Source organism: Phycodurus eques, chromosome 16 (genome assembly GCF_024500275.1).
Source record: "Phycodurus eques isolate BA_2022a chromosome 16, UOR_Pequ_1.1, whole genome shotgun sequence".
In the NCBI taxonomy this organism is placed as follows: Eukaryota; Metazoa; Chordata; class Actinopteri; order Syngnathiformes; family Syngnathidae; genus Phycodurus; species Phycodurus eques.
In genome coordinates, this window is record NC_084540.1 from 23,534,491 (window position 1) to 23,559,924 (window position 25,434).

Sequence of the window (25,434 nt, forward strand, 5' to 3'; positions counted from 1 at the left end):
TTGTTGCAAGATTGTTCACGTCACTGCAGGTGGCAAATTTACTCTGTACTGAAGTAGAAGTACAGATACTCGTTGTTGTTAAAAAAAAAAAAAAAAAAAGTGGATTTCCCGAATGAAAGCCTGTAATTAAGTAAAAAAAAAAGTACATGCCGAAATGTAAAAAAGACTTTGTATTGTCAACGATCGACGAGAACCATTTGGCTCATTTGGCAAAAACACGCCTAGTTTTCCTCTTTTGATGAACTTCGTGCTTGCGAACCAAACTCCCCCTCGGCTTTGAACGTACTGTTTATCGTTTGGCTTCATTGCCATTTGTATCGAGACTATTGGCTAAACGGCAAATGCGCGGTCGCTGATGGCGTCGCGGTGCCGGCGAGGCGGGTTCACTTCCCACTCGGTGAATGCGAACGCGAGCGGTTGTCCGCGGCTAACCGGCAAACCGGTTCAGGGTGTAGTCCGCCTTACACCCGAAGTCAGCTGGGATTTCTTATTTCTGTTAGAAATACTAATGACTGACATGTCGCAAGAAAAACAAACCATTTTCATTTGAAGCGTTTCGACTGACACGAACGGCCTACAAGAGGAGTTCCCGATTCCAATGTTCCCAGAATGCCGCGCGTGGGTTGTTTGCTTGTGATTGGCCCCCGACCAGGAAGCGAAGAGTCTGTTCCGTCTCTCCTCTTGCTCCTTTTTCCACGTCAATTGAGTCGTTTTGTTTGATTCTTTCCAATGGAACATTGGAAAATGTCCCCCCAAACGGCCTTGCGCTTGGCTTTGCTGTCTTTTGTTGTCCTGCTCGAGGCGCAAAGGCGAACGCACGAACAAGACGGCGGCGGCGGCGGCGGCGACGGCGACGGCGGCGACGGCGACGGCGACGGCGGCTGGTCTGTTGTCAAACACACTCGGCTCCACGCGACTTCGTTATATTGGAATTGGCGCACACTGCAGTACTTGACACCCGAGGACGCTGTGGTCACCTGGGATAGCGACCCCCCCCCCCCTGATAAGAGTTTCTAGTGGAGTCACAACATACGCCAATCATTATAATAAGCAGAATAACACTAATATACACGCAGGACCTTGGCGATCCGATCCCCGGCTACAGAAGCTGGCTTTAGGGAGATAAAATGTCGCCTCTGCGGCAGGGAAGGAGTCCGCGCTGGTGTGCGAGGTCGAGAACTTCCGCCAAGATTTAGTCGGGCTCGCCTCGGGCTCTGGTGCCAGTCCTCTCGAGAGGGGTCGGACTCTCTTCCAGTCTGGAGTTGCCCACGGTGAGAGGCGCCGAGCAGGTGCGGGTATACTTATTGCCCCCCCTGTACCTCAGTGGACGAGAGGTTGGCCTCCCTCCGCCTTCGGGTGGTCCTGACTGTTGTTTGTGCTTATGCACCAATCAGCAGTTCAGAGGACCCACCCTTTTTGGAGTCCTCGGAGGGGGGGGGGTGCCGGAGAGCGCTCCCCCTGGGGACTCCGTCGTTCCGCTGGGGGACTTCCATGGTCACGTGGGCAACGACAGTGAGACCCGGAAGGGCGTGATTGGGAGGATCAGAACCCGAGCGGCGTTCCGTTATTGGACTTCTGCGGTCATCACGGATCGTCCCCGACGAACGCCGTGTTCAAGCGCGAGGGTGTCCGCACGCGCACCGGGCAGCGGGTCACCCTAGGTCGCAGTTCGACGATCGACTTTGCGGTCTCGGACGTCTCGGGCGCCCGGCCGGAGCTGTCGACCGATCGCCAGTCGGCTCCGACGGCGGGCCCGAACGTATCGCGAGGGTCTGCTGGGAAGGTCTGGCGGAATCCCCCGTCAGAAGGAGTTTCAACTCCCACCTCGGGCAGAACTTTGCTCACGAGGCCGCCGACCGGAGCCGTGTGGCCGTAAGGCGGTCGGCGCCTGTCGCGGCGGCGATCCCCGAACTGAAGCGGGAGTCCTATCGGGCCTTTTTGGCCTGAGAAGTAAACGTAGAAAATAAAAGTATTCTGAGGACACAACGGAGCCAATTTCAAACATCGACAAAGCGATTTCATCGTGATGCCAACGCATTTGACGAGTGGGATGCTGAGCGTTAATGTCGGAAATTCAAATCGACTCGCGGACGAGGAGGAGGAAATCAACGCCGGGAAAAAACAACAGTTAGGGTTTGGCATGAGGGTTTGAAAACGGGTTTCCGGTTTGAAAGTAGGGTTTTTAGTCAAGTAAATGCAGACTTTGTGTGAAACGCTTTGACTTTTCCAACTCGGTTGGTCGTCTTGTCATGTGGTCTCATCTTCATTTGCTTTAGCTGCATTAAAACGTCGCTAGAATCTTCCAGAAATGATTCGGCCGCATCGTGGAATCAAAAGAATCAGAATTTTACCCGGAAATCTGGAAAAAGTTTGGAATTTTCAAATCTCAAATCTTTAGGGCGCGTTTGCATGCCGATGGTCGTCACCTTTGGTGCTGAAGGTCAATCTTTAGTCGTGTGTGTGTGTCAAATAAAGCGATTCCATGTGTTCAGGTCGCGTGGGTCCCACTTGAGCGTAGATGACGAAGGTCCGTGTAACATGGACGTGTTGGACGGGTCTTCGCTCTCACTTCGTCGCTTCCTGGACAGGTGAGACGCGCGTGCGTTTCCCAGTTTGCCCGCCGGCTAGCTCGCGGAGCGGCTAACGAGACGTTGTGCTGTCGTTTCTATAGTTACGCGTACAGCAGGCCGGCGGTCATCACGGGACTCACGGATAACGCCGTACGTTTTGCTTCAGTTGCGTTGTCCGATTGGATTTTGGTTTATTTTATGTGCGTGTGTGTGTTTGTTGTATTTTCTGCGTTTTATGCGTTTGTTCACGTTTGCGTAATGATGCTTGTATTGTTTGTTAATTTGGAAGGTGTAACGATGTTCCTTTTCTCCGTGCGATTTCTTTCTTGTTGTTTTTAGAAATTCCGCTCTTTGTGCTCCAAGCAGAATTTACTTCGCGAATACGGCGATCGGCAAGTTCGTCTGAGTACGGCCAACACGTATTCGTACAAGAAAGGTGAGCGCCCGCCGCCGCCGCCGTCGTCGTCTACCCGTCGTGCTTTTCAGGCGCCGTGTGACGTGCGCCCACAGCGGACGTGCCGTTCCGGCACTATGTGGACGTCCTCCTCGGACCGCAGTCGCCCGACGTCCTCGGCAGCGGTGAGTTGGAAAGGGGCGGGGCGGGGCGAGGCGGGTGAGGCGGGTGAGGACGTTGACATTCGCATTCAGAAGGCACGTTAAACAGCAACGTTGACAAAAACAACAACAGATGATCTGACAGAAGTACAAAGAAACGACGCAATTAAAAAAATCAAAACAACAGCACAATTTAAAAAAAACCCAATGTGATTAAAAACGACGTCATTGAAAAATACGATGCGATTCAAAACATGATTAAAACAACGTGATTACAAACAACGCGATTAAAAACGACGCGATTAAAAAGGACAATTAAAAACAAAAATAAGAATGTAATTACAAACAACAATGAAGCAATTACAAACGACGCAATTAAACATGACACAACAATGATGCGATTAAAAACGACAAATAAAAACGATGCGATTAAAAACAAAAATGATGCAATTAAAAATAAGAATGCGATTAAAAGCAACAACGATGCAATTAAGAACGATGCGATTAAAAACGACGACACAATTAAAAACAACAATGTGATCAAAAACAATGATGCGATTAAAAACAATGATGAGAGACAAAAAACCACAAGGACACAATTAAAACGTATCTTTGCTGTGTTGTTTGTTTTTTATTTCGTGACGTTTTTGTGGTGCGTCTCCATTCGGTGGCGCTGTTGTGCTCCGCAGACACGCTGTATATGTTCGGCGACAACAACGTGAGCGAGTGGCGCAACCTTCTGGACTTTTACCGGCCACCGCCGTTCTTGCTGCCCGGCACCGGCCGAGCGTTAAGCTTCGGCGTCGCAGGTTTGCCGTTTTCGCTTTCGGGATTGCGGCAAAATGGAGGAAAGCGCAAAGTCCCAAATTGTCGTCGCCGTCCGCCGTCCAGGTCCGGGAACCGGCGTCCCCTTCCACTGGCACGGACCGGGATACTCGGAGGTCATCTACGGGAGGAAGGTATGTCGGCGGCGGTAGTTTGGGATTTGAGCGCTTTGGGCGTAGTTTTGGCAAACGCCGCCGGAGAGCGAGCCGCAGGCAGACGTCTGGCTGTGTGCCGCAGCGCTGGTTCCTGTACCCGCCGGATGAGGAGCCGCCCTTTCACCCCAACGCCAGCACCCTGGCGTGGCTGAGGGACGTGTACCCGCGGCTGCCCCCGCGCCAAGCCCCGCTCCAGTGCACCGTGCGACCCGGACAGGTAAGCCCGGTGGCGTAACTTTGATGTGAAGGCGGCGTCAAATTATTATTATTATTTTTTGGGTGCCCCCCGACAATTTATCCCCCCAATTCCAAATGCCTCAATCGAAATGGTCACTTTGTTAAGAAGGGCTTTGTTGCGGAAAAAACATCTTGTAATATTTGTTAAAAGTGGGAAAAGATGCATAAGAATAAACCTAATTAGCAAGAGAAACAAAGTCAACACACTACCGTAATTTCTCGTGTATAATGCGCATCCCCCCCCCCAAAATTGTCAAGTCAATAGTGCGCCTTGTACATAGGTATAGGGGCAAATGGAAAAAAACGTTCATTTTATAAATGTATGCCGCCATCTAGTGGTTATGAAAAAACTGTACACCTTCATTCCAACATGCCACTGCCACCTAGAGGTTATGAGAAAGGCGTACACTTTAATTCTAATATGCCATCGCCACCTAGTGGTTATAAAAAAAGGTGTAGCCTACACTTTCATTCCAATTTGACGGGTACGTACGTATGACTGCATATATGTACAGTTGTGCAAGTTTACATACCCTGGCAGAATTTGTGAAATATTGTTTCTTTTTTAAATATGACTGATGACTGAACAACAACCATTATTGATTTCTTTATGGTTATCTTTTGTTTAATGATAATGCTTTTCTGAAATGCGTGATCGTTTAATTTGAATCCCATTAGAATCAAATTAAATGTGTTTCACCCGGTCCTTCATGTTTTCTTCAAAGAATTGCACTCATCTTACACATTTTTCCTGGGTAATCAAACATATGAGCACAACTGTGTGTTTTCTAATTTACTAAATAAAAGTAGGGCTGTGAATTTCAAAATCAGAGTAAGTAAGTAAATTAAAAAAAAAAGTGTTCAAACCAAGTGCTTAACTTCAGAATAATTCTTCGAACAAAAACTAACAAAATACAGATTATACTTCATTTTGATCATATTGGTAGAAGCGACATCATGCAATGTAAAAATGCATTATACATAGAAGGGTTTTCCAGAATTTTAAGGTCAACTTTGGGGGTGCGTATTATACATGGGTGTGCATTATACGTGAGAAATTACGGTAATTGCTTCGCGGGCCTCGGGCCTTGAGTTTGACACCTGTGCTCTAGTGGTATGCGAATTAAATGTTCAAGCTTTGCATGATCTTGCAGTGGTGTACATTTTTTTTTCTTTCGATCCACTACATTTGCATTTAATAGTTTAGAAATGATTGATTGCAAACATTTATTTAGGTATAAGTTTTGTTGTTTTCTATATTTATATCCTATAAACTTTACAGGACTAAAACGTGTGCCTCATTTTACGCTGCTGTATCGAAACGTCGCTCATTAGTGCGTTAGGATGACGAGGACGGCGCTGCCAGGCGAGAGAGCGAGAGGAAGCCCAAAGAGGTTGACGGTGACAGCCGTTTGCTGCGTTTCCTCGCAGGTTCTTTACTTCCCCACGCGCTGGTGGCACGCCACGCTCAACCTGGATGCCGGCGTCTTCATCTCAACCTTCCTGGGATGAGGATGAAGAGCGCACACTCCAGCACCTCAGTCATCAACTGATGACCTCTGACCTTTTTGTGACTTTATTTGATGCTGCGTTTTCCTGCTCGGAAGACTCGGCAACAACAAAAGTGGACTTTTTTTCCTCTGCTCTTGTGAAAGGAATAAAGTGCGTCAAAAGCAAAGTGACCAGCGTGTGCGTGCGCCTGAGGTCCCGCGCCCGGCAATGCTTTTTCACGGCACTGTAGTTTAGCCAGGGCGATAAACACCCGCAGGCAAATACGGATCAATAAATGGCCGAAAAGCCAGCGCTGCGGATTCAAATCGAGAAAGAGGCCGGATCAAAACCAGGCGGTGCGGCGCCAACTGGACTCGACGTGGACGCGCTTGACCGCCCGCGGTGGCCGCTTCGGTGCGTCTTTTTTGCGGTCAACTAACTCCAAATAACGCCGACGCCCATTTATGGAAAATGTCCGGAGTTGCAGTGGATGTATATAACAAAGGCAGGTTTTCATTGTATTTATATGAGTCATTTTCCGGACGTTTGGTTTCAAGTTTAATTTGAGCTAAAAAAAAAAAAAATGTTCCAAGTTAAGGGGGGACGACGGGGGAATGATTTTCACTTCATAGAAGTAGTTACATTCTACTTTTGCGGAAACATCAACACGTATTGCGTGCGGGGTGCGGGTCACGTAAAGGGAGGGCGGGTAATACAAATCGGAGCTCGTCAACCGGGAGCAACCGTGACGTCGGTTTGGCTTGCTTGCTTGAAGGGAAACTGTTGAAAAACTAAAGCGCGCGGCTCCAGTTTCATCGTTACGTCAAACATTTCAAACGCCATAAATGATATCACGTGAAGGAGGTGCACATGCTTTGCTACAATATAAACTTTTATTCGTTCACTTAGGAAAACGAAACGAGGCAATGACAAACTCAAGTTGAACGTGTCAACGCAGAAAGTTGTTCTCCCGACAGCTCGCCAGAATAAAACCCGGAAGCCGCCGGGTTCGGCGTTTGCGGCCCAAGTCCAGGTGCGCGCCGACGGAAATCGGAGTCGGCGAGCGGGGGGGCCCAAACAACAAAAGCCAAAAGTCGACGTTCGTTGCTGCGTATAAAACAACCCAAAAAAGATGGCATGAAAAAAGGGGTCAAAGTTCAGAGTCCAGAGTGAGTCCAGGCGGGGTGTTGAAAGAAAAGCCAAAGGCAAGACGTGCTCGGGGAATGTTTCATCTTATTTTATTGTTTTTTTTCTTTTCATAATGGAAAAATAGAAGCTTTAACAAACGTCTTCAATTCTCAAGCAAAAATGCGGAGCGACCCAAAAGCCGAACCGCTCGCCCCTCAAGTGCTTTTATTGTCAAAAGACTTTGCGCCCAGCCGGTTACGGGCCGATTGGGGGCGGCGCGGTGGTCTTTCGCCATCCGGCGAGCCGCGGGCTGAAGAAACGCCAAAGCAACAAAAAGTCGTGATTCGAGCCCCTCCCCCACCGGCGGGATCGTCCGGCCGGGGAGCGAGAGGCGGGGCTTTTATTCAGGGGAGGAGTCAGAGTTGTCCACAGGCTGTCAGGGGGAGGAGCAAGAAGAGGAGCGGCCCGGCGGACCGCAAGGTGGTGATGTCGTCGTCTCTCATACACAAGACACTCATCGTCGTCATCTTCATCATCGTCTTCGTCGTCGTCGTCGTCGTCTTCACACGTCAATCGAGTTGAGGCGTCGCCAGGCAGACTATGTCGTCCATTTTGTCCTCAACGCCAGACGCCCGACGCACACGCGTGCCGCTCCCGTCGCCACACGCGCATCTGACGCAAACAAGATCACACAAAGAAGGATTACTTGAAGAATCCTTTCAGACGGCCATTGTTTGTTCAATTCATTGACGAATCGCAGGGAAAAAAACGCTCTTTAATTTCCATCCCTTTCTTTCAGGAGACGATTTCAAATTGACAGTGCAACAATGTACAAACAGAAATCGATGACAATTCAGTTCCTGTTTTGCTCCGTAACAGCCGTCCAAAAAAACCAAAACCAATCGGCGCCAACGTTGATCGTTTTGCATTCGATTCATAAAGTGCTTTTCTCGCTCATATCACAGTCACGCCTGGCGGTGGCCGCAGCTGCCCTGCAGGGGGCAGTTCCGACGGAAGCACAGCTGCCGTTCCGCCCCCGCGGCCCCTCCGACCGCCACCAAACAGCCGACCACATTTGTTCGTAGCGAGATTGTTGTAGTAAGTGAAAATTAACAAAACAACTGAAAATCGAATAATTTTCATTACGCAAAATGTTGTTTTAGTTTTTAAGAACATTTCGTTTGACAAAACTAACTAAAACCAACGATTGCGAAAATACCCTTTGTTCCGTCGGTCAATTTCAAACATGAGCTCCCGGCGTTGATATCGTATTTATTTCAGATGAATACGGAAGGAATGTCGATCAGTCCCCTTTGGGAATTGTAGTTCACCGAGGTCGCGTCGCCCAGAAGCGACGTCATCGGGCAGCCCCGTCGTCGTATTGAAGACGCCCGCCGACGAGCTGGCGCCTTAGCGGAACCTGCGCGTCGGTTATTCGTCTTTTGGGGCAAACCCAGAGAAACGGACAACTGCGAGAGTCGCCGAACGCCGGCGTTTCCCGCCACGAAAGCAGACGAGGAGTTTGTCTGGCTGACGCGGCAAGTGATCAAACTACTGCGACGGCGGGAAAACTTGAAAGGCTTTGTCACAATAATCACGGACTCGACGACGACAAAACAGAACGGACGCACTTTCCCTGGAGATGCAGCAGGTAAAAGAAAGCTTACTTTTCTGTCTGTCTAACAGTCACAAATCTGAAAGTCCACCTGAGAAGTTGGATGTTTTTGTAAGTGAAACATAAGCACATACATACTACAGCGTCTCTCATGAATGGCTTGACGACGTTGTGACGCATCTGATTGACGCACTGCACCTACTGCACTTCAAATTGCACAGTCCCTGTATTTGATTTGTGGATGGTGCTTCATCTGTTAAGACAGTTAATACCTTTTTTTTATTTTTTTTTTTATAAATTTGTTGATTTTTATTACAAAAGACTTATTGTGATCTTGTTTTTTTTTTTTTTCCCCCACAGTTGACAAATATCCCAAATTAAAAAAATACTGCATTTAATAAAAACTAAACTAAAGTAACCCTAAAACAAAGCATTTTTGAAAATAAAAACGAAAAACTAAAACCTGCTCTGAAAACTAATTAAAACTAACTGAATTAGAAAAAGGAAAGTCAAAACCAAATCCAAACTACCTATAATGGCAAATCCAAAACTATTATAACCAGGGTTCGGAGTCAGGTCAAGTGTCCTGCCCGGGAACAGGATGACAACCAAATGCTCTCGGGCGGGGATACCAACCGGCGATATTGAGCGTTGGGGTCAAATTAGAGGATGGACCTAAAATGTCAGGAGATGGTCCAAGAGGTTCACGATGAGGGGGACAGAAGTCGTCGGAACGGCTGCTGCTTTTGGCGTGCGTGCGTGCGTGTGTGCGTGCGTGTGTGTGTGTGCGTGTGTGTGTCTGACCAGGCCTGGCTCTTGAGCTTGCGTAGCTCCTTTGTGGCCCAGGTGGCCAGCATTTTGGTCCGGCTGGTTTTGGAGCGGCGTCCTTCCGTCAGCAGATCGTTGATGAGCGGCCGAGCCTCCACCAGCTTCATCACGTCTTTGCCGAACGCCGTACACAGGTCGCTGACACGCACGCACGCACGCGCGCACACACACACACACACACACACACACACACGCGCACACACACGTTAGCAACACACCGGCTTGCACAAGGCTCGTAAATTTGTGGCAAGTTTTCAAGGGAATTGAAGATGGCAACAAAATTGGTAGCAACCTCAAAACAAAACAAAAATTGACCAACCAAACCAAAGGCTTGTAACGGGAAAACCGGGAAGTTGGGTTACTGCTAACTCGCGTGCAATCTACTCGTTTGAGTCAGGATTACACTCCAACCGATTTGCCCCAACTAGGTTTCCCGTTAACTCATTGGCTGCCAGCTGTTTTAGAGCATTGCAGCCTGGCCATTGTGGAAGGGGATCCCCCAGGCTCCATCTGCAGCCCCTTCCCAAGGTTTCAATTTCCCCAAATGGGGTTTGGAGTTTTTCCTTGCCTGCTCGGGGGTTTACATTATGGGATGTCGTCAATCTTTGCCAACAGTAGGCCTGCGACGCCCTGGACTCTTTTAGGCTCAAGGGCGAAACAAAACTTGACTTGATTCAGACTGATCTTTCAAGACCCACATAATATTGTGTTCTGTCGCACAGAACCCACAAACAGAAAGATGTACACTTTTTTTCATCTGGTGAAAGAAGAGTTTGTTGCAAGCTTTTTCTGTTCTTTAGGAATCGTCTTGATTTCACCAAAAACACCGCTTCCTGATCCAAAACTTTTTTTTTTTTTTTTTTGGGACGCTAATATTTGCTGTTGTGACACCGCAAGCTATAAAACTAAAATTAGTGTGATAAATAGATTTGGCAAAATATTTTTTACAGGTATAAAACTAAGAAAACAAAACGCACCCTCAGCGACACAGACTCATCGCATAGCTCCAGTTGAACGTCAGCAGCTTTTTTACATGCCGGGCGCCATCTTTGCTCGTGATCGCAACTAGGGCTGGCCGATAATTCAATATATATCGCCAGAGATGTCATCAACATCAATAGAAAATACCTTTGATAATAATTTTAAAAACCAAGGAAACCGCAGCGTTGACGCCGCAAGGCATTTTATGTCGGGAGGCCCTCAATGCAAAAAATAAACTTAAAAGAGAAGCTAGGAGGAGAGCAGAGATCTACCCTCAGTCTCTGGAGCTATCATAGTCCAGCTAAGCAAATTTGGTTACGTCCATGTTTTCACAGACAATCCAGACAGGCAATAATGTGAGTTGCTCCAATCGCGCGTGAGTTGAACCAATGGCGGCGTCAATAGAACCAGGTCAAGTTAGGTCGACACGCACAGCACATTAGCAGCAAGACGCGATAGGCGCTAATGTTCGTAGCCTACCGCTGCTGCCGCAGGGGGAAAAAAAAAGTTTCCTCGAAAGAAATGACTGGAGGTTCAACGGATGACATCGTCGAAAAGTTTTTATTTGCTTTTGTAAAGTCTGACGAGAAAAAGTAGCGTGCAAGTGACGACCAGCAATCTTGTTTTTGTGCACGCTCAATGCTCCAAACCAAGCGACATGGTCTGGCAGAAGGCACGCTAGTGGCGAGCTCGCTTGAAAACGAGGGATTCAAGTAATTCACCCTCGTTACCAACTCGCTGGGGTAAATTGGAATTGCAAAACTTTAAAGCTTTCGCATGTGCAGATTATACGCGTTGATGAAGTTTTGTGTGACACACTTGATTAACGTTCCATGTCATGTTCAACCTTTGACAGAAAATATTTGTGACAGTACAGCACTAAACCAATCGCTATTTTGGCGGCTGTACTGCTTGCAGTGTCCCGCTATCCCCGACAATATCTATACCTACCTGACACACCTAGACGTCCCTGCGGGAGGCTTTCAAACTCCCTTGGAAAGCTCCCCGCTCAGCCCGAAATACGCTCTCCCTGGAACTAGAAAGTTCACGAATCAGCTTAAACTCAAGAGTTGCTGCCGTGAAATTAGTATGGAATATTCCCATTCCCTGGTTTTTTTTTGGGTGCTGCGTCACCTCCTGAAAATAACAAAAGTTGGGACTCCCTTTTCCAACAATGGCAAACACGCGGGGAAAGCCTCCCGACTTCCTCGGAGGCTGTTACGTCACCACTTCCGAACACGGGATGGCCGCACGCCGGCCGCCTTTCGCACTGAGCGAGTGCAGTGTCAAAAGGCCTTCGCAGGGAACGTTTAAAAAGAAAACAAAGAGGTCTTCTATCATGATACACATCAGTATCTGAAAAGCATTATCGTGATAGGATTTGTCCCCATATCGCCCAGCCCTAATTGCAGCACACTTTCTACTCCGACACCGCGCGAGGTGACGAAACTTGCCCGACTCTCCCTCATCACGTCCAATCTTTATCTTCTACTCAAAAGCTGTGCTGGTTGTGAATGCCACGCTGCCACCTACTGGCATCTGTTCGTCATTAGTTTTGTAGACGCTTGAATTGCACACGATGGGTGGAACCCTCTTCTGCGCCTTCCCGCCAAAAAACGAACTTTACAAATGTATTCGTCGGTGGCGGTAAACGTCGACCAATAGAAACGTCCGCGGCAGTCAATGGGTTAAGAGCCAAAGTTCAACTCGATCAATTCCTGGTTTATTCCCATAACTTCCCACTGAAAGTTTCCAACATTGATGAAGCGTGCGTGCAGTCTTACCCGATGAGTCCGACGGCGTTGGCCACGACCACGTCGGAGTGGTCGTCGTCCTCGGCGATGTGATGGATGAAGGACAGGATGAACTCCACGCGAGGCTGCACCAGCATCACGTCCGCTGCCACCGCAACAACAACAAAACTCGCTCGCTCATTCGGGTTGGCGATCAGTCGCTCATAACTAGATAGAGATTGTTCCCAAAATGTCCGCCGAAAAGCCTTTTCTGGCGATTGCGGAGTCGGCAATGAGTGAATGTTTCCGAACGCAGAATCAATCATTCACTCATTCCCAACTCACCAATCACTACAAAGGGATTTTTAAATTGTTCCGATACAGTTCCCTAAAAATCCATTTCTGGTGATTGGGGAGTCGGGAACGTGTGAATGATTCCAAACACGCAATTCATCACTCCGGACCGACTCCCTCATCATTAGATAAAGACTTTCACACTGCGGTCAATATCGTTGACTCATGGACTTTGTCGTTTTTGTTTGTCAGGTCCCGCAAAACCAGCAAGCCGTGTAAAATTGGCGTGAAGCCTGCAGCTTTCTGGGTGAAAAGGACCCCAAACTTCTCTGCGATGTCATCAAAGCTTCCTGTTGGACTACAGACAGGAAGAGGAACTGACATCGGCGCGTGTGCAAACAGGGGGCGTGGCCTTACGGTGGACGTTCTCCTGGTCGCCCTTCAGACCCTGAATGATGCCCGTGTACGCCTCCAGACAGCCTTCACGCAGCCCGTTTAGGTAGTCCACCATGTCGTAGTCCGTCTACAACACGCATAAAGTTTTCTTTCAAGCTCGGTGGGATCATCAAACGAGTCACATGGAGGTAGCTTGTGGTGGCTAGCCGCTAGTTCGCTCGGTGCTGTCGTCTCAGACAAAAAGTGGTTGTTGACATCATGGTCAGCGTGGTGCATGATTGTCATCACAGAGCAGCGCAAACGTTTGTGCAATCCACCAATGAGAACTTACCTTGTCCACTTGGGCCTGCGAAGCCTGCTGCAGCGTGTCCAACACGATCTCCAGGTACTTCTTGAACTCTCCTCCGATGGCCATGGCGATGTCGCCGAACACCGACAGAATCTGCGGCTTCACCGACCGATGGACGTTCTCGTTCTGCGCACGCCAGACCGGGTTAGGCGGGGGGAGCAAACGGGGGCGGCGGGGGGCTCTGCTACTCACCCCGAGGTTCTCCAGGAGGAGCTGCATGATCTCGTCGCAGTAGAGCAGGATGTTGGACGACAGAGCTCGGCACAGGTCGCTCACCAAACCCACGGTGGCCTGACACACCTTCAAAGGCATTTTCAATAAAAACTACATTCAGAAGACTTCATTTGGCAAACTCTGAGCTTGTCTTCCGGTTCTGAACAATAACGGCGATACGCTGGTAGAAGTCAATTTCACCAAAATTATTTGGAGTAAGAAATCAGATTTTTGGACAAAAATAGAGCCACGCCTACCAGCAGACTGCCTGCCTATCACAGCTGATTGAAGTTCACAGGTTAAGGGCAAGTTCAAGAGATTGCAGTGTTAGCACACTCACCTGGTATTACATTTAATTCACAATAGAATAGAATCACCTTTTATTGTCATGAACATGCATGCACACTAAATGTGTTCTCTGCATTTAACCCATCACAGTGAGCACATACACAAGTTAGTGGAACACACTGGAGCAGGGGGCAGCTGAAGCCGGGGATAATACTTCACGTTTTAGTGTCATTTGTCTGTTTTCGAACCAAATTATTTTCTCATAGTTTAATAACATCTAATAGCTCTTTGAAAGGCATTTTCCATTACAATTCGATGATGACAATTAGCCTCTTACCTGCTTTATACATATCACCTATATATAAATTATTATCTTTAAGCCGGAACCAGAGATTAATAACTAATTTTCCTCAATTCAGAAATAATGAAGTTGAAACTCTTAAAATATTGATTTATTTCTCCTTTTGCGTGTCAATGCCCCCGATTGTACAATCCCAATTCCAATGAAGTTGGGACGTTGCGTTAAACCAATCAAAACAGAACACAATGATTTGCAAATCATGTTCAACCTATATTGAATTGAATACACTACAAAGACAAGATATTTCATGTTCAAACTGATCCACTTGATTGTTTTTAGCAAATAATCATTCACTTGGAATTTGATGGCTGCAACACGTTCCAAAAAAGGTGGGACCGGGTCACGTTTCCCACTGCGTTACGTCACCTTTTCTTTGAACAACATTCAACAAACGTTTCGGGAACTGAGGGCGCTCATTGTTGAAGCTTTGTCGGTGGAATTCTTTCCCATTCTCGCTCCATGTACAGCTTCAGTTGTTCAACAGTCTCCGCGACCCTCGCCCCATCTTTGCTTGTGAATGACTGCGCAATTCGGGGAAGCTCCTTTTCTACCCAATCATGGCACCCACCTGTTCCCGATTCAAACACGCCTGTTCATCCACGAGCATTCCTCAACTTTCTCAGTCTTTTTTGCCACCTGTCCCAGCTTTTTTGGAACGTGTTCCAGCCATCAAATTCCAAGTGAATGATTATTTGCTTAAGACAAAGTTTGTCAGTTTGAACATGAAATATCTTGTCTTTGTAGTGTATTCAACTCAATATAGGTTGAACAAGATTTGCAAATCATTGTATTCGGTTTTTATTTATGTTTAACACAACGTCCCAACTTCATTGGAATTGGGTTGTAAAATGGTACAGTCCCACCAGCTTGCGTGAAGCAGAAAGTAACCTGCTAGCTAACTAACAAAAATGATGTTTTGAAGGTTGTGTCGGTGGGTTCTTACTCAACGTAAATTCAGAAAGGCTCACAAAAGATTGATACATTTGCGGTACAGCTTGCATCTCAATGAATATAAACGGCAGACTCCCAGGATGCACTGCTCTCACATCCCCAATCAATCAATCAATCATTCAAAGCAGTCCTACCTGATACTCTGCGTAATTCTTGAGGCCGATGGTGAGGAAAGGCTTGAAGGCCTCCATGTACTTCTGGAATTCTGCTCCCAGAACTGAACCCGAAATCCCAAATGAGTCACGATGCCACACGTCAGATCAGAAGACGTCGTTTTCCTTACCTTCCACCAGGGTGGAGACGGCCATGAGCGCCTCCTGCTGCACGCCTCCGGAACCGGCCGTGCTCTGGAACATTCTGAGCAGCGAGGCCATCACCACGTCTGAGATCTGCAGGGCGTCCTGGTGCTGCACCTTCCGGAGAACGTTCTGAAAAAGACCCACGAGGAAGCGTCAGGCGGCGACGCGGCGAGGGCAGCGGATGGCTCACCTGGAGAGTGGCGCACAGCAGCGACTGAAGGTCGTTGAACTGGATTCTGTCCGAGGTGCTCTGGATGTGCGACTGTGGGAGCAGGAAGTTGTGTCATCTTCACGCGGGATCAATTTGTTGACATAAGCATTTATAGAATAACAATGCATGGACAGGAAGATTATATCACTAAATGGCTATTTTTAGTTTACACTACAGATGAATGCGTGTGAAAATGTGACTTTGGCTATGAATGTTTCCAAAGTGCTTGGTGTAAAGCGAGCCTACCTCCCAAGATGGACGTGTGCAGATGTTGGATGGACGGTGCTGGAATCCAAGCACCGAACTAAAGCGCTCAAAGGCGTTCTCACCTCCATCTGTAAGACCTGCTGGAGCCTCTCCATGATGACCAGGGTGGTCTTCTGCACGGCGGGGTAGCAGTCCTTAGCGCTGTTCTTCACGATCTCCATAAGCGCCTCGTAGGCGGCGGAGCGCAGGTTGTTCTGATGGCCGTCAGGTCTGCACAACGAGCGACAGCAGCGTGACGGAAGGCCACGACAAAAGCTTGCCTGCCTGTGGTCTAAACCAGGGCGGTTGTTCAACGTTTGGGTCCACAGACCACCTAGTGTGGGATTCCCCCGCCCAAGGACCACCTCATAATCCTAACACCAAGTACAATGTTTTCCGTTTATGAACATGCCAACCTAAACTGGGGATGTCCCAATCACAATTTTATGGGGTTTTTTTTTGCACCCGAGTCAGTCACAGTGGAACCTCGATAGAACGGACTTTGGGTGGGGTTTGTCCAATATAGTCGATTGCCCGTTACATTAAAGCACTTTTCTAAAGCCATTTGCACCCATAATACTGCACAGGTTTTGTAGGTTTTTTTGTGACCTAAAACACCCAGTACAGTACAAAGTTAGTGGAAATAAATATTTTAAAAAACGCTTGAAAATGTTTAAAAGTTAAATATTTTATCCAAACGGAGCATGCTGGTGTGGTTGGTCCTGGTGACATTGTTGACGTACAGTCCTCATCATAGGAGAGTCCCTTTCATGAGCCGCGAGGAGTTAGTGTGCTTCCTAGTTCCAAATCTGTTTCCAAAGACAAACTGCTTGACACAAAAGAAAAACTGTTACTGTGCCAAAAATGGCATGTTCCAGACAGACTTGTGTTCCTCTAGAGTTCACGCTGCAGCCATACCACTCTCGCTCTCTCTCTGCCAGCCCTCCATGTACAATAGAGCCATTATCACATGGCCGCCATGTAGGGAGGATCTAATCATACTGTACATCCGTGACCCGGGATACGTTCATCCCACTCTCTGCCTGCATTGCGCCACAGCGGCAGTAAACAACAGTGGCCCATTCTGGAACTAACAGCCATTGATAGAACAGTTTAAGTGACAAATGGAAACTATTTTTGGACACGTTGTTCGGTCCCGACGGTCTGTTTTATCGAGGTTTCACTGTATATGCATGTATAATATATACAAAGAATATTTAATATCTAAATTATAAATACCATTCGACCAAATCCTTCTTGTAACGCTCAAAAATTCTCTTTTTTTAGCTCTACATTTGATGACAGTACACATTGAACTGGTCAAAATGTGTATTGGCCCATCTCAGGCAATTAATTTGAGCAGCAGGACTAGTGTTGCACCAAGTACCGATACCAGTACTGTACCGATGTATTCTGACAAAAATAGTACAGTACAGGTAGTAAAAAAAAATTTTTTTTTATTTTTTTTTTATTAAATTTAAAAAAGACTTATGCGACCTCGCTCAATTCATACGGTGTCTTAAAGGCCAGTACGCAAAAAGTTGACAGTCAGCCAATGACTGCCTGTCTTCCAACAAGTTGTCTGTGTGGGAGCCGAAAGAATGAAATGGCTTCAAACTGCCGACTAGCTCCTGCGGACACGTTAGCACGCGATAGCGTTAGCCACTGGGACGTAACCTCAGAGTCCGCAGCTCATGAGGTTTTGTGAGCAAAGTCTGTGTTATGTGGTAGACTCTCCCGTGCTGTTAGGAAAACTCTGCATTCGACGCACACGACAGGCTGCTTCAGCCGCCATTGCAGTTGTTTGTTTGAGTGAGTCACAATTGCTAACGCGTCTGTCGCTCTTTGACGAAGCCGTTCGGCGTGGTGGCTTTGCAGACTTATTTAGATACATCTTTCCGCTTGCCCTGAGTGCCGTTTAAGCAGAACGTTAACACATCGTGTCTCTTTGTATTAACGAGCGGGAAAGCATTTTTCTTTGTTCCTGAAAAGTAGTTTTGGTGATGTTGAAGAGGGCAGACTGCGTGCGTGCGCGGATCTCTCTCTTAGGCTACGTTCACACACTGTAGTGCACGATTGCCAATTTCGATTTTTCATTAAATCCGATCTTTTTATGTAGTCCATGTTACAAAAACTCATTTGGCTTCTACTGTGGGCGGAACGCGTCCATGACGTCACACGCATGCGCACAAACACGAGTCGCCGTGTTGATGGAAGTAAATACAGCCCCTCGTGTAGGTCTCGTCGTCGTAGCGAGTTCAAGGATTTTGGGCAACCGGAGCCAACATTTTCTTTTACTTAACAGTTTTAAAGCATCTTTTTGCCACTGTTTTCTGCTGCTTTGTCCGCTATTGCCGATTTGTAGCTTGTCTGCTTTGTCGAACAATTGTGACATTTGCCGCCTTTTGATGACGTATAAGTCAGGACTCGCAGGGGGGGGGAGAATAATTGTAATGTTCACATTGACATACAAAAAAAACTAATCTGATACGTCCCATTGGGCAAAAAAAAATCTGAATTGACCTGTAGTGTGAACATAGCGTCTGTCACTCTAAACGGTTATTTAAAAAAAAAAAAAATTAAAACAAAGAAAATTTCAATTGTGCAATATAAAAGGAAGCAATTACTCTTTGTCCCTTTGGATTATTTTCTAAAACTTGAAAATTTCCACTGGATGCCTATCAGCTAAAAACCACGTGATCGAATCCGATTTCTGATCACCTAATCGGATCGGGACATGCCAAACCTAAACATTCACGACTTGCGTCATAGACAGGACCATAAGCAAATTCAATTCAATATTTTATCCTTAGCAGACATACGCAGCATGAAGTGACGTTGTCTGCGAACACAGGGGAGCAACTAGCAACTGTAATTGTCACTAAGGAAAAGACGAAACAAGTGGAAATTTTGTTTTCACGTTTTTCTGTAGGACAAGAAAGCAGATCACACTGAACATGTTTGGCAATGTTCATGGTGGCCATTTATATGTTGCAAATGCAATCATTTAGTCATGTTGGAAACTTGAGCTGAGCTGAGGTACGTGCTTCTAAGCCGCAAATATTTGGCAGAGGTCACCTTGCCTCACTTGTACCGCTTCGACATGAGAAGCTTGTGAGATCACAATCATGAGAGCTTTTCATTGGCTCGAGGCTAAGAAGGTAGGGAGGAGTTACTGGTTTGATTGGCACACCGGTATGCGCTTTTTGAAACGAGACCGAATAACTGACTGCAAACTTTGCGGACCCCCAAATGAATCCAGTGCGAGAAGCCGAACCCTGACCTGTCCGTCGTCTCCAGCAGCTTCTGGACGATGAGCTCGAAGGAGGACGACAGGCAGTACGTGCTGGGCTCCTCCTGGTCATCGCCCACCTCCGTGGCCTCGTACGCCGCCTCCGCCAGAGACGAGAAGGCCTGAAGGGACGAGCGCGAGCCCCGCGTCAGCTTCACGGCACGCTACGCCCGCCGTGCGACCGCCCGCTTACCCAGCACACGTTGTTGGCCACCCGCGGCTCGGCCCCCAGGCCCTCGATCAGACACTGCAGGAGCGGCGCCAGGTAGACTTCATTGATGACTGCCTCGGGCAGCAGCCCGCAGATCCGACCCACGGTCCACGCTGTGGTGTCCCTCACCACCACGCCGGGGTCCTTCATCAGCTCAATCAGCGTCGGCATCGCCTGAGCAAATAATTATATCAATATATATATATATATTTTTTTATTATTTTTATTATTATTTATTTATTTATTCCCCCCCCTCATTTTTTATTTGATTTTATTATTTTTTTAAAGTCTCACAGCGGGAGCTTGACGCCAGCCCGGAGCGGCGTATTCTAAAGTTCTAAAGGTCGGCACGTGGTCCTGCGACCCACCTGGATGACGAGCGGTTTGAGCTGGCTGGGCTCGGGTCCTTCCAGGATGGAACCGAAGGCCATGACGGAGGCGTCGCGGTAGCGCCAGTCGGGGTGCTTAATGTGCTCTTTGATGAAAGGCAGGATGTGCGGCACCACGTCGTCCTCGCAGCATGTGGACAGCAGAATCAGGCAAACGCCCGCCGCCTTGCACGGGTTCCAGTCGTCGTCGTCGTCGTTCTCGTCCTGAGCGCCGCCGGTAAACGTGCACAAACATCAACAAAGCGGGCCGGACGAAAGGAAGGAAGTAAGGGCGAGGCGGGGGAAGCCCGTACGCTACCTGCTTGATGAGGGTCTGAGTCAGGATGGGGACCAAGTACTGCAGCGCGCCCTTGGCGTAGAACTTACTGGTGTGCTCTGGGGGCCGGCCCTGCTCCGAGGCCTGGTAAACGCAAAGCCTGGGTTCAGTCATTCACTCATCCACACTACCTAGGGAGTTTTATCTAGTCGGCCTCGATAGTTCCCTAAATTGCCCACTGAAAATCCAGTTGTAGTGATTGGGGAGTTGGGAAGGATGACTGACTCACTGCGTTCGGAACCATTCCTCATTCCCTACGCCCCAATCACTGTCAGGATTTTTAGATAGTGGACTATATCTAGGGCTGAAATGGTTCAGCGAATACAGTGTTCCTTCGCGATGTCACAGCTCACCTATTGCAGATTTTTTTTTCCCTTACAGCTCGTCCCATTAGCGGTGGCCACATCGTGCCATCCTTTTTTCATGTCAGCCTCTCTCCTGCATCCTCCTCTCTAACACCAACTGCCTTCATGTCTTCCCTCATGACATCTATCAACCTTCTCTTTGGTCTTCCTCTCGCTCTCTTGCCTGGACGCGCCACCCTCATCACCCTTCGACCAATATACTCACGCTCTCCCTTCTGGACGTGTCCAAAACATCCAAGTCTGCTCTCTCGAACTTCGTCTCCAAAACATTTAACCTTGGCCGTCCCTCTGATGGGCTCATTTCATTTCTAATCCTATCCAACGTGTTCCCTCCTCGAGAGAACCTCAACATCTTCATTTCCGCCACCTTCAAGCTCTGCTTCCTGTTGTCTCTTCAGTGCCACCGTCTCGAATCCGTACGTCACGGCTGGCCTCACCACTGTCTTCTAAACTTTGCCCTTCATCCTAACAGAGACTCGTGTCACGTAACATACCCGACACCTTCCTCCGCCCGTTCCAACCTGCTTGGACCTGTTTCTTAACAACACACTCACCATTGCTCTGGACTGTTGAGCCCAAGTATTCCAAGGCCCCCACTCTTGCTCTCTCTTCCCCCTCCGCACCTCTCATTCATGCACATATATTTGTCTTACTTCGGCTAATCTTCATTCCTCTCTCCTTGCCGGTGCATGCCTCCACCTTTTAACTGTTCCTCCACCTGCTCCCTGCTTTCTCTGCAGATCACAATGTCATCTGTGAACATCGTGGTCCACGGGTATTCCAGTCTAATCTCATTTGTCAGCCTATCCACCACCACTGCAAACAGGAAGGGGCTCCGGGCTGATCCCTGATGCACTCCCACCTCCACCTTCAACTCCTCTGTCACACCTCACCGCAGTTTTGCTGCCCTCATACATGTCCTGTACTAATCTAACATACTTTTCAGACACTCCAGACCTATGCATGCAGTACGATAGTTCTTCTCTGGGTACTCTGTCGTGGGCTTTCTCTCGATCTACAAAGACAATGTAGCTCCTTCTGACCCTTCTCTGTACTTCTCCATCAACACCCACAAGGCAGATAATGCATCTGTGGTACTGTTTCTAGGCATGAAACTATACTGTTGCTCGCAGATACTCACTTCTGTCCTGAGTCTAGCCTCCACTACTCTTTCCTATAACTTCATTTTGTGGCTCATCAACTTTATTCCTCTATAGTTCCCACAGCTCTGCAAATCACCCTTGTTTGTACAAATGGGGATCAGCACATTTTTCCACCATTCCTCAGGGATCTCACCCGCTAGAATTCTGTTGAAAAACCTGGTCAAAACCCCCACAGCCACCTCTCCTAGATGCTTCCCTACCTCCACAGGTATGTTATCAGGACCAACTGCCTTTCCATTTTCCATCCTCTAAGTGCCTTTCTAACTTCCCCCTTACTAATCATTGCCACTTCCTGGTCCGCCACACTTGCCTCTTTCACTCTTCTCTCTCATTTTCTCCCAATACTCCTCAAAGTATTCTTTCCACCTATCCAGCACACTAAGAACAGAGATGGAAATGTTGACTGGTGCCAGTAATCACTAACCTGCTGCACAGCCTTCCCATCTCTGTCCCTCTGTCTGGCCAACCTGTATAGATCTTTTTCTTCTCCTTTAGTGCCCAACTTGGCATACATGTCATCATCTGCCTTTTGCCAGCTCTACCTTTGCCCTACGTTGCATCTCCATGTATTCCTTTCTCCTCAGTCCTCTCAGTGTCCCACTTCTTAACGAACCTCTTTCCTTGTATGATTTCCTGTACTTTGAGATTCCACCACCAAGCCTCCTTCTCTCCTTTCCTACCAGAGGACAAACCAAGTGCTCTCCTGCCTGTCTCTCTGATCTGTGGTGGTCCAGTCTTCTGGAAGCTCCTCCTGTCTCACCTCTTCTCGAAAAGCCGCACAACACTCTTCCTTTCTCAGCTTCCACCACATGGTTCACCGCTGCGCCTTTGTCTTCTTAATCTTCCTTCCCACCGCCAGTCCTCTTCATTGCTCTCGAGTCACACTCTCCCCTACCACTACCCTACAGTCAGTAACCTCCTTCAGATGACATCATCTGCACAAGATGTAAATATATGAGTGTCACAACAAAGGGTCTGAATACTTATGGCTGTGTGATATTTCACTTTTTCTTTTTTTAATACATCTGCAAAAATTTCAACAATTCTGTCTTTTCCTGTCAATATGTGGTGCTGTGTGTACATTAATGAGGAAACAAATAAAAATGATTTGCTGCAATAAAACTGAAAAATAAAAGTCCTAAAAGTGTGGATTTCATTGCTATTTTTCTCAATAGAATCTCCCCCGCTCTGTAAAAGGGCATGGATGCCAGCTTCGTAAAATTCAGTAGGCGGCACTTTTAACAGTCCAAAAAGGTGATTCTGCGGCTTCTCCATTCCCATTCCACAACCTTTTGAAAATGTTTCATTGGGTTCCCCTTCCAAAACGAGGAATCCGACAATGACGTCACTCTCAAAATCGCTGACAGGAGGGTGAGAGGCCCACCATTTTCTGAGCCGCTTCTCCTCACTAGGGTCGCGGGGGTGACAGGCTGAAATTAAATTTAATTTATTTTTTAATAAAGCTTTGATCAAGAATTTAAACCACAAACTGAAAAATTCTGATGAAAAAAATCAATGAGTAGGTTAAATTAAATTGGGCTCATGCCTTTCTGACTGCACCTCGTATACGAGGAGGACATTTTGTGGTGACCGTCAGCTGGTGACGCACTGTTGGGACGCCCTCACAAACCTCGGAAGCCTCAATGGCGAGGTCCATCTCCTCATCGCACACGTTGGACCAGAACTCGATGCCCTGCAGCGCCACCTCATCGATCTCGCTCTTCATCGCCTCGATGGTGATCTGAGAACACGAACAAATCCAGGTTTACTCAACTCCTGCCTCTGCCATACAGTTTTATACGTGCTTCTGGGTTACCCGGCTGGTTCTCGTTCACCAAGGTTGTTTTACATGTGGTTGAGAGTCACTAGGTGGGCTTTATGTCACGGAGTTGGTTCTTAGTGTGGTTCTAGGTTACTGGCTTAGTTCTACATAGGGGTCTGGGTCACTAGATTTGTTCTACATGTGATTCTGGGTCCAGGTTCATTCTGTGTTACAAGCCTGAGTCTGTCTGTGGTTCTGAGTTACGAGGTTAGTTCTAAGGTTCTGGGTCATTGAGTTCTATGTGCAGGTTTGGGTCATTGCGATTGGTCACCAGGTTGGTTTGCGGTCATTCTTACCGCAAACAGAGCCGGGCCCATATAGGCCTCCATGTACTGATAGTACAAAGACATGATCTTGACCAGGTTCTGAAGGGCCGCCACCCGCACCTAAAGACAGAGATTACATAATCAGCTGTGTGCGGGTCGACTTGGTTCTGGTGTTCCTGGCGTTACTCACTCGGGTATCTGGACACTGTGTGGCCTCGCACACCACCTGCATGATGACGTGCCTCTCCGTCTGCGGGACGCACAGCCGGCAAACATCAGCAATTTAGCGGGCAACTTACTGGTGTCGGCGGCGGCGCACCTCCTTGTCAAAGTTGGCTTTGGTGAACTCCAGAGAGTTGAGGAGCGCGTTTGTGGCGGCCAGTTTGACATTGTTGCTGGGCTCCTCCTTCCTCATGCCCTGGATGATGGCCGTCAGGATCTCGTTGCCGTTTTCCTGAAGCTGCTCGGGATCCTGCAGACAAAAAAGCCAACATCACGCACACTGAGCACTGGTGGCAAAGGTACTAGTGCTCTGCACCGGTAAAAGTACTGATTCAACTTCTTTACTTAAACTTGCCCTTTTTTCATTAACTTAGTACTCATACTGACAAGGGGGGAAACAAAGTTCAATTACATCACGGTTCAAACCAAGAGCGAGGTAGTGTGGGATGGACTTTCATGCTATCCAAAACAACACGCTCCCATAGCTTGCTCACGTTGTGAATTGACAAAACAAAAATGCTAAATTAGCTAATGATAAAGAGAGAAAAACATGTTTTCGATGAGACTTTAGAGTTTTTGAAGGCCAGAAGCGGGTGCTTTTTGGGTTGGTACAAGACAACGTGTGTCACCAATTATTCTTGGAACCAAAACCAATTCTCTTAAAAAGGTCCACTTATGGGGGATGTTTTAACTTCTTACCACTCCTTTTGGGAACCGACAATACATGGTAATTCAGTGTGGGATAATCCCCCCACCCCAATTTCTTTGTTTTGCTTGTTGTTTTGTTGTACAGCATGTTCAAAATAAAACTCAAGCAATCAATATCTCCCTTCGCTGAATCGTTAATCATCGCTGATTCATTCTCCATTTCCCCGCTGCCCGCTTTCCCCCACATTGTAAGACCCAAGATCTCAATCAAGATGTCGACTGCGGCCGACTTTGCTTCTCGCTATTGACGTCACGTCATCATACACCAAGGTTGATAAAAAGTAACGAGCCTATTCTGACAAAGTAAGGAGTAGAACATATCCGTTTTCAAATGTAGGATGTAAAAATAAAAATACTCAACTACAGGTACTTGAGTACAGTAGTGAAGTATTTGTACTTGGTAACTACTCCCCTACCCCCGTTCGAGGTGGGAGAAGGGGACCACTCACAATGTCCTGGCAGATGTATCCGATGGCCTCCAGGGTGGACTCCTTCATGTGCTCGGTACTGGACGGACCGGTCACGTTGGCCACCAGCTGCGGGATGAGTTCGGGCCACTGGTGAACCGGAATCTCGGCGCAGGCGATGCCGGCCACGCACTGCGACGCCGAGCTGGGCCGATACGTCTCCGTGCCCAATGTCTGCAGAACCTGAGACGTGTGGAAAAGAACGTGCAATATCTGATATAGTTGGACTTGTTTCACTTGTGGTCTGTGGATTTTCAATAGTGAATGTAACACTCAGCTTATTACTAATGTGAGAAATCTGCATGCATTTCCCATGTGGAAGTGCGATCTTCTGTTTGACCATTTGCCAGTGTCAGTCTGTCCGATTTGTGTGCATTGATCAGAGCCATTTACATTTGAATCATTTTTATTGCTCAAGTATGTTCAAAACCCACGAGGAATGTGTCCCCGGTGGTTGGAGCCACTAGCACGAACACAAACAAGCCAC

The 25,434-nt window shown here is 47.7% G+C and overlaps 2 protein-coding genes and 1 non-coding gene across 4 annotated transcripts in view; 1 reads left to right on the forward strand and 2 right to left on the reverse strand.

Annotated features, from left to right (window-relative positions):
* Positions 1-142: 142 nt before the first annotated feature.
* On the forward strand, positions 143-6,020 carry jmjd8 (jumonji domain containing 8). Of its 2 annotated transcripts, none has more exons than XM_061700143.1 (9): positions 143-884; positions 2,493-2,588; positions 2,672-2,720; positions 2,910-3,006; positions 3,081-3,149; positions 3,815-3,934; positions 4,017-4,084; positions 4,188-4,322; positions 5,625-5,711. In XM_061700143.1, the coding sequence occupies exons 1-9, from the start codon at positions 730-732 to the stop codon at positions 5,628-5,630; spliced, it is 795 nt and encodes a 264-aa protein (XP_061556127.1). In that variant the 5' UTR covers positions 143-729; the 3' UTR covers positions 5,631-5,711. The 2 variants fall into 2 exon arrangements, with proteins under 2 accessions (XP_061556127.1, XP_061556126.1); XM_061700142.1 differs by lacking the exon at positions 5,625-5,711 and adding an exon at positions 5,774-6,020 and having other exon boundaries at positions 145-884.
* A 687-nt stretch (positions 6,021-6,707) lies between these two features.
* Positions 6,708-25,434, reverse strand: part of kpnb1 (karyopherin (importin) beta 1) — a 24,364-nt gene continuing 5,637 nt past the window's right edge. Inside the window, exons 4-22 of the mRNA XM_061700089.1 lie at positions 24,930-25,130; positions 23,870-24,022; positions 23,741-23,800; positions 23,581-23,670; positions 23,093-23,203; positions 19,917-20,018; positions 19,598-19,822; positions 19,212-19,403; positions 19,010-19,140; positions 15,810-15,957; positions 15,460-15,531; positions 15,254-15,398; positions 15,105-15,187; positions 13,350-13,457; positions 13,140-13,283; positions 12,830-12,935; positions 12,170-12,284; positions 9,381-9,542; positions 6,708-7,633 (exon numbers count right to left, since the gene is read on the reverse strand). Coding sequence (XP_061556073.1) covers position 7,633; positions 9,381-9,542; positions 12,170-12,284; positions 12,830-12,935; positions 13,140-13,283; positions 13,350-13,457; positions 15,105-15,187; positions 15,254-15,398; positions 15,460-15,531; positions 15,810-15,957; positions 19,010-19,140; positions 19,212-19,403; positions 19,598-19,822; positions 19,917-20,018; positions 23,093-23,203; positions 23,581-23,670; positions 23,741-23,800; positions 23,870-24,022; positions 24,930-25,130 — 2,349 coding nt within the window. The 3' untranslated portion in view covers positions 6,708-7,632. The remainder of the gene's footprint in view (positions 7,634-9,380; positions 9,543-12,169; positions 12,285-12,829; positions 12,936-13,139; positions 13,284-13,349; positions 13,458-15,104; positions 15,188-15,253; positions 15,399-15,459; positions 15,532-15,809; positions 15,958-19,009; positions 19,141-19,211; positions 19,404-19,597; positions 19,823-19,916; positions 20,019-23,092; positions 23,204-23,580; positions 23,671-23,740; positions 23,801-23,869; positions 24,023-24,929; positions 25,131-25,434) is intronic.
* Positions 12,656-12,798, reverse strand: LOC133415532 (small nucleolar RNA SNORA79). The gene has a single exon (XR_009770147.1). It is a non-coding gene; the product is annotated as a small nucleolar RNA SNORA79 (small nucleolar RNA).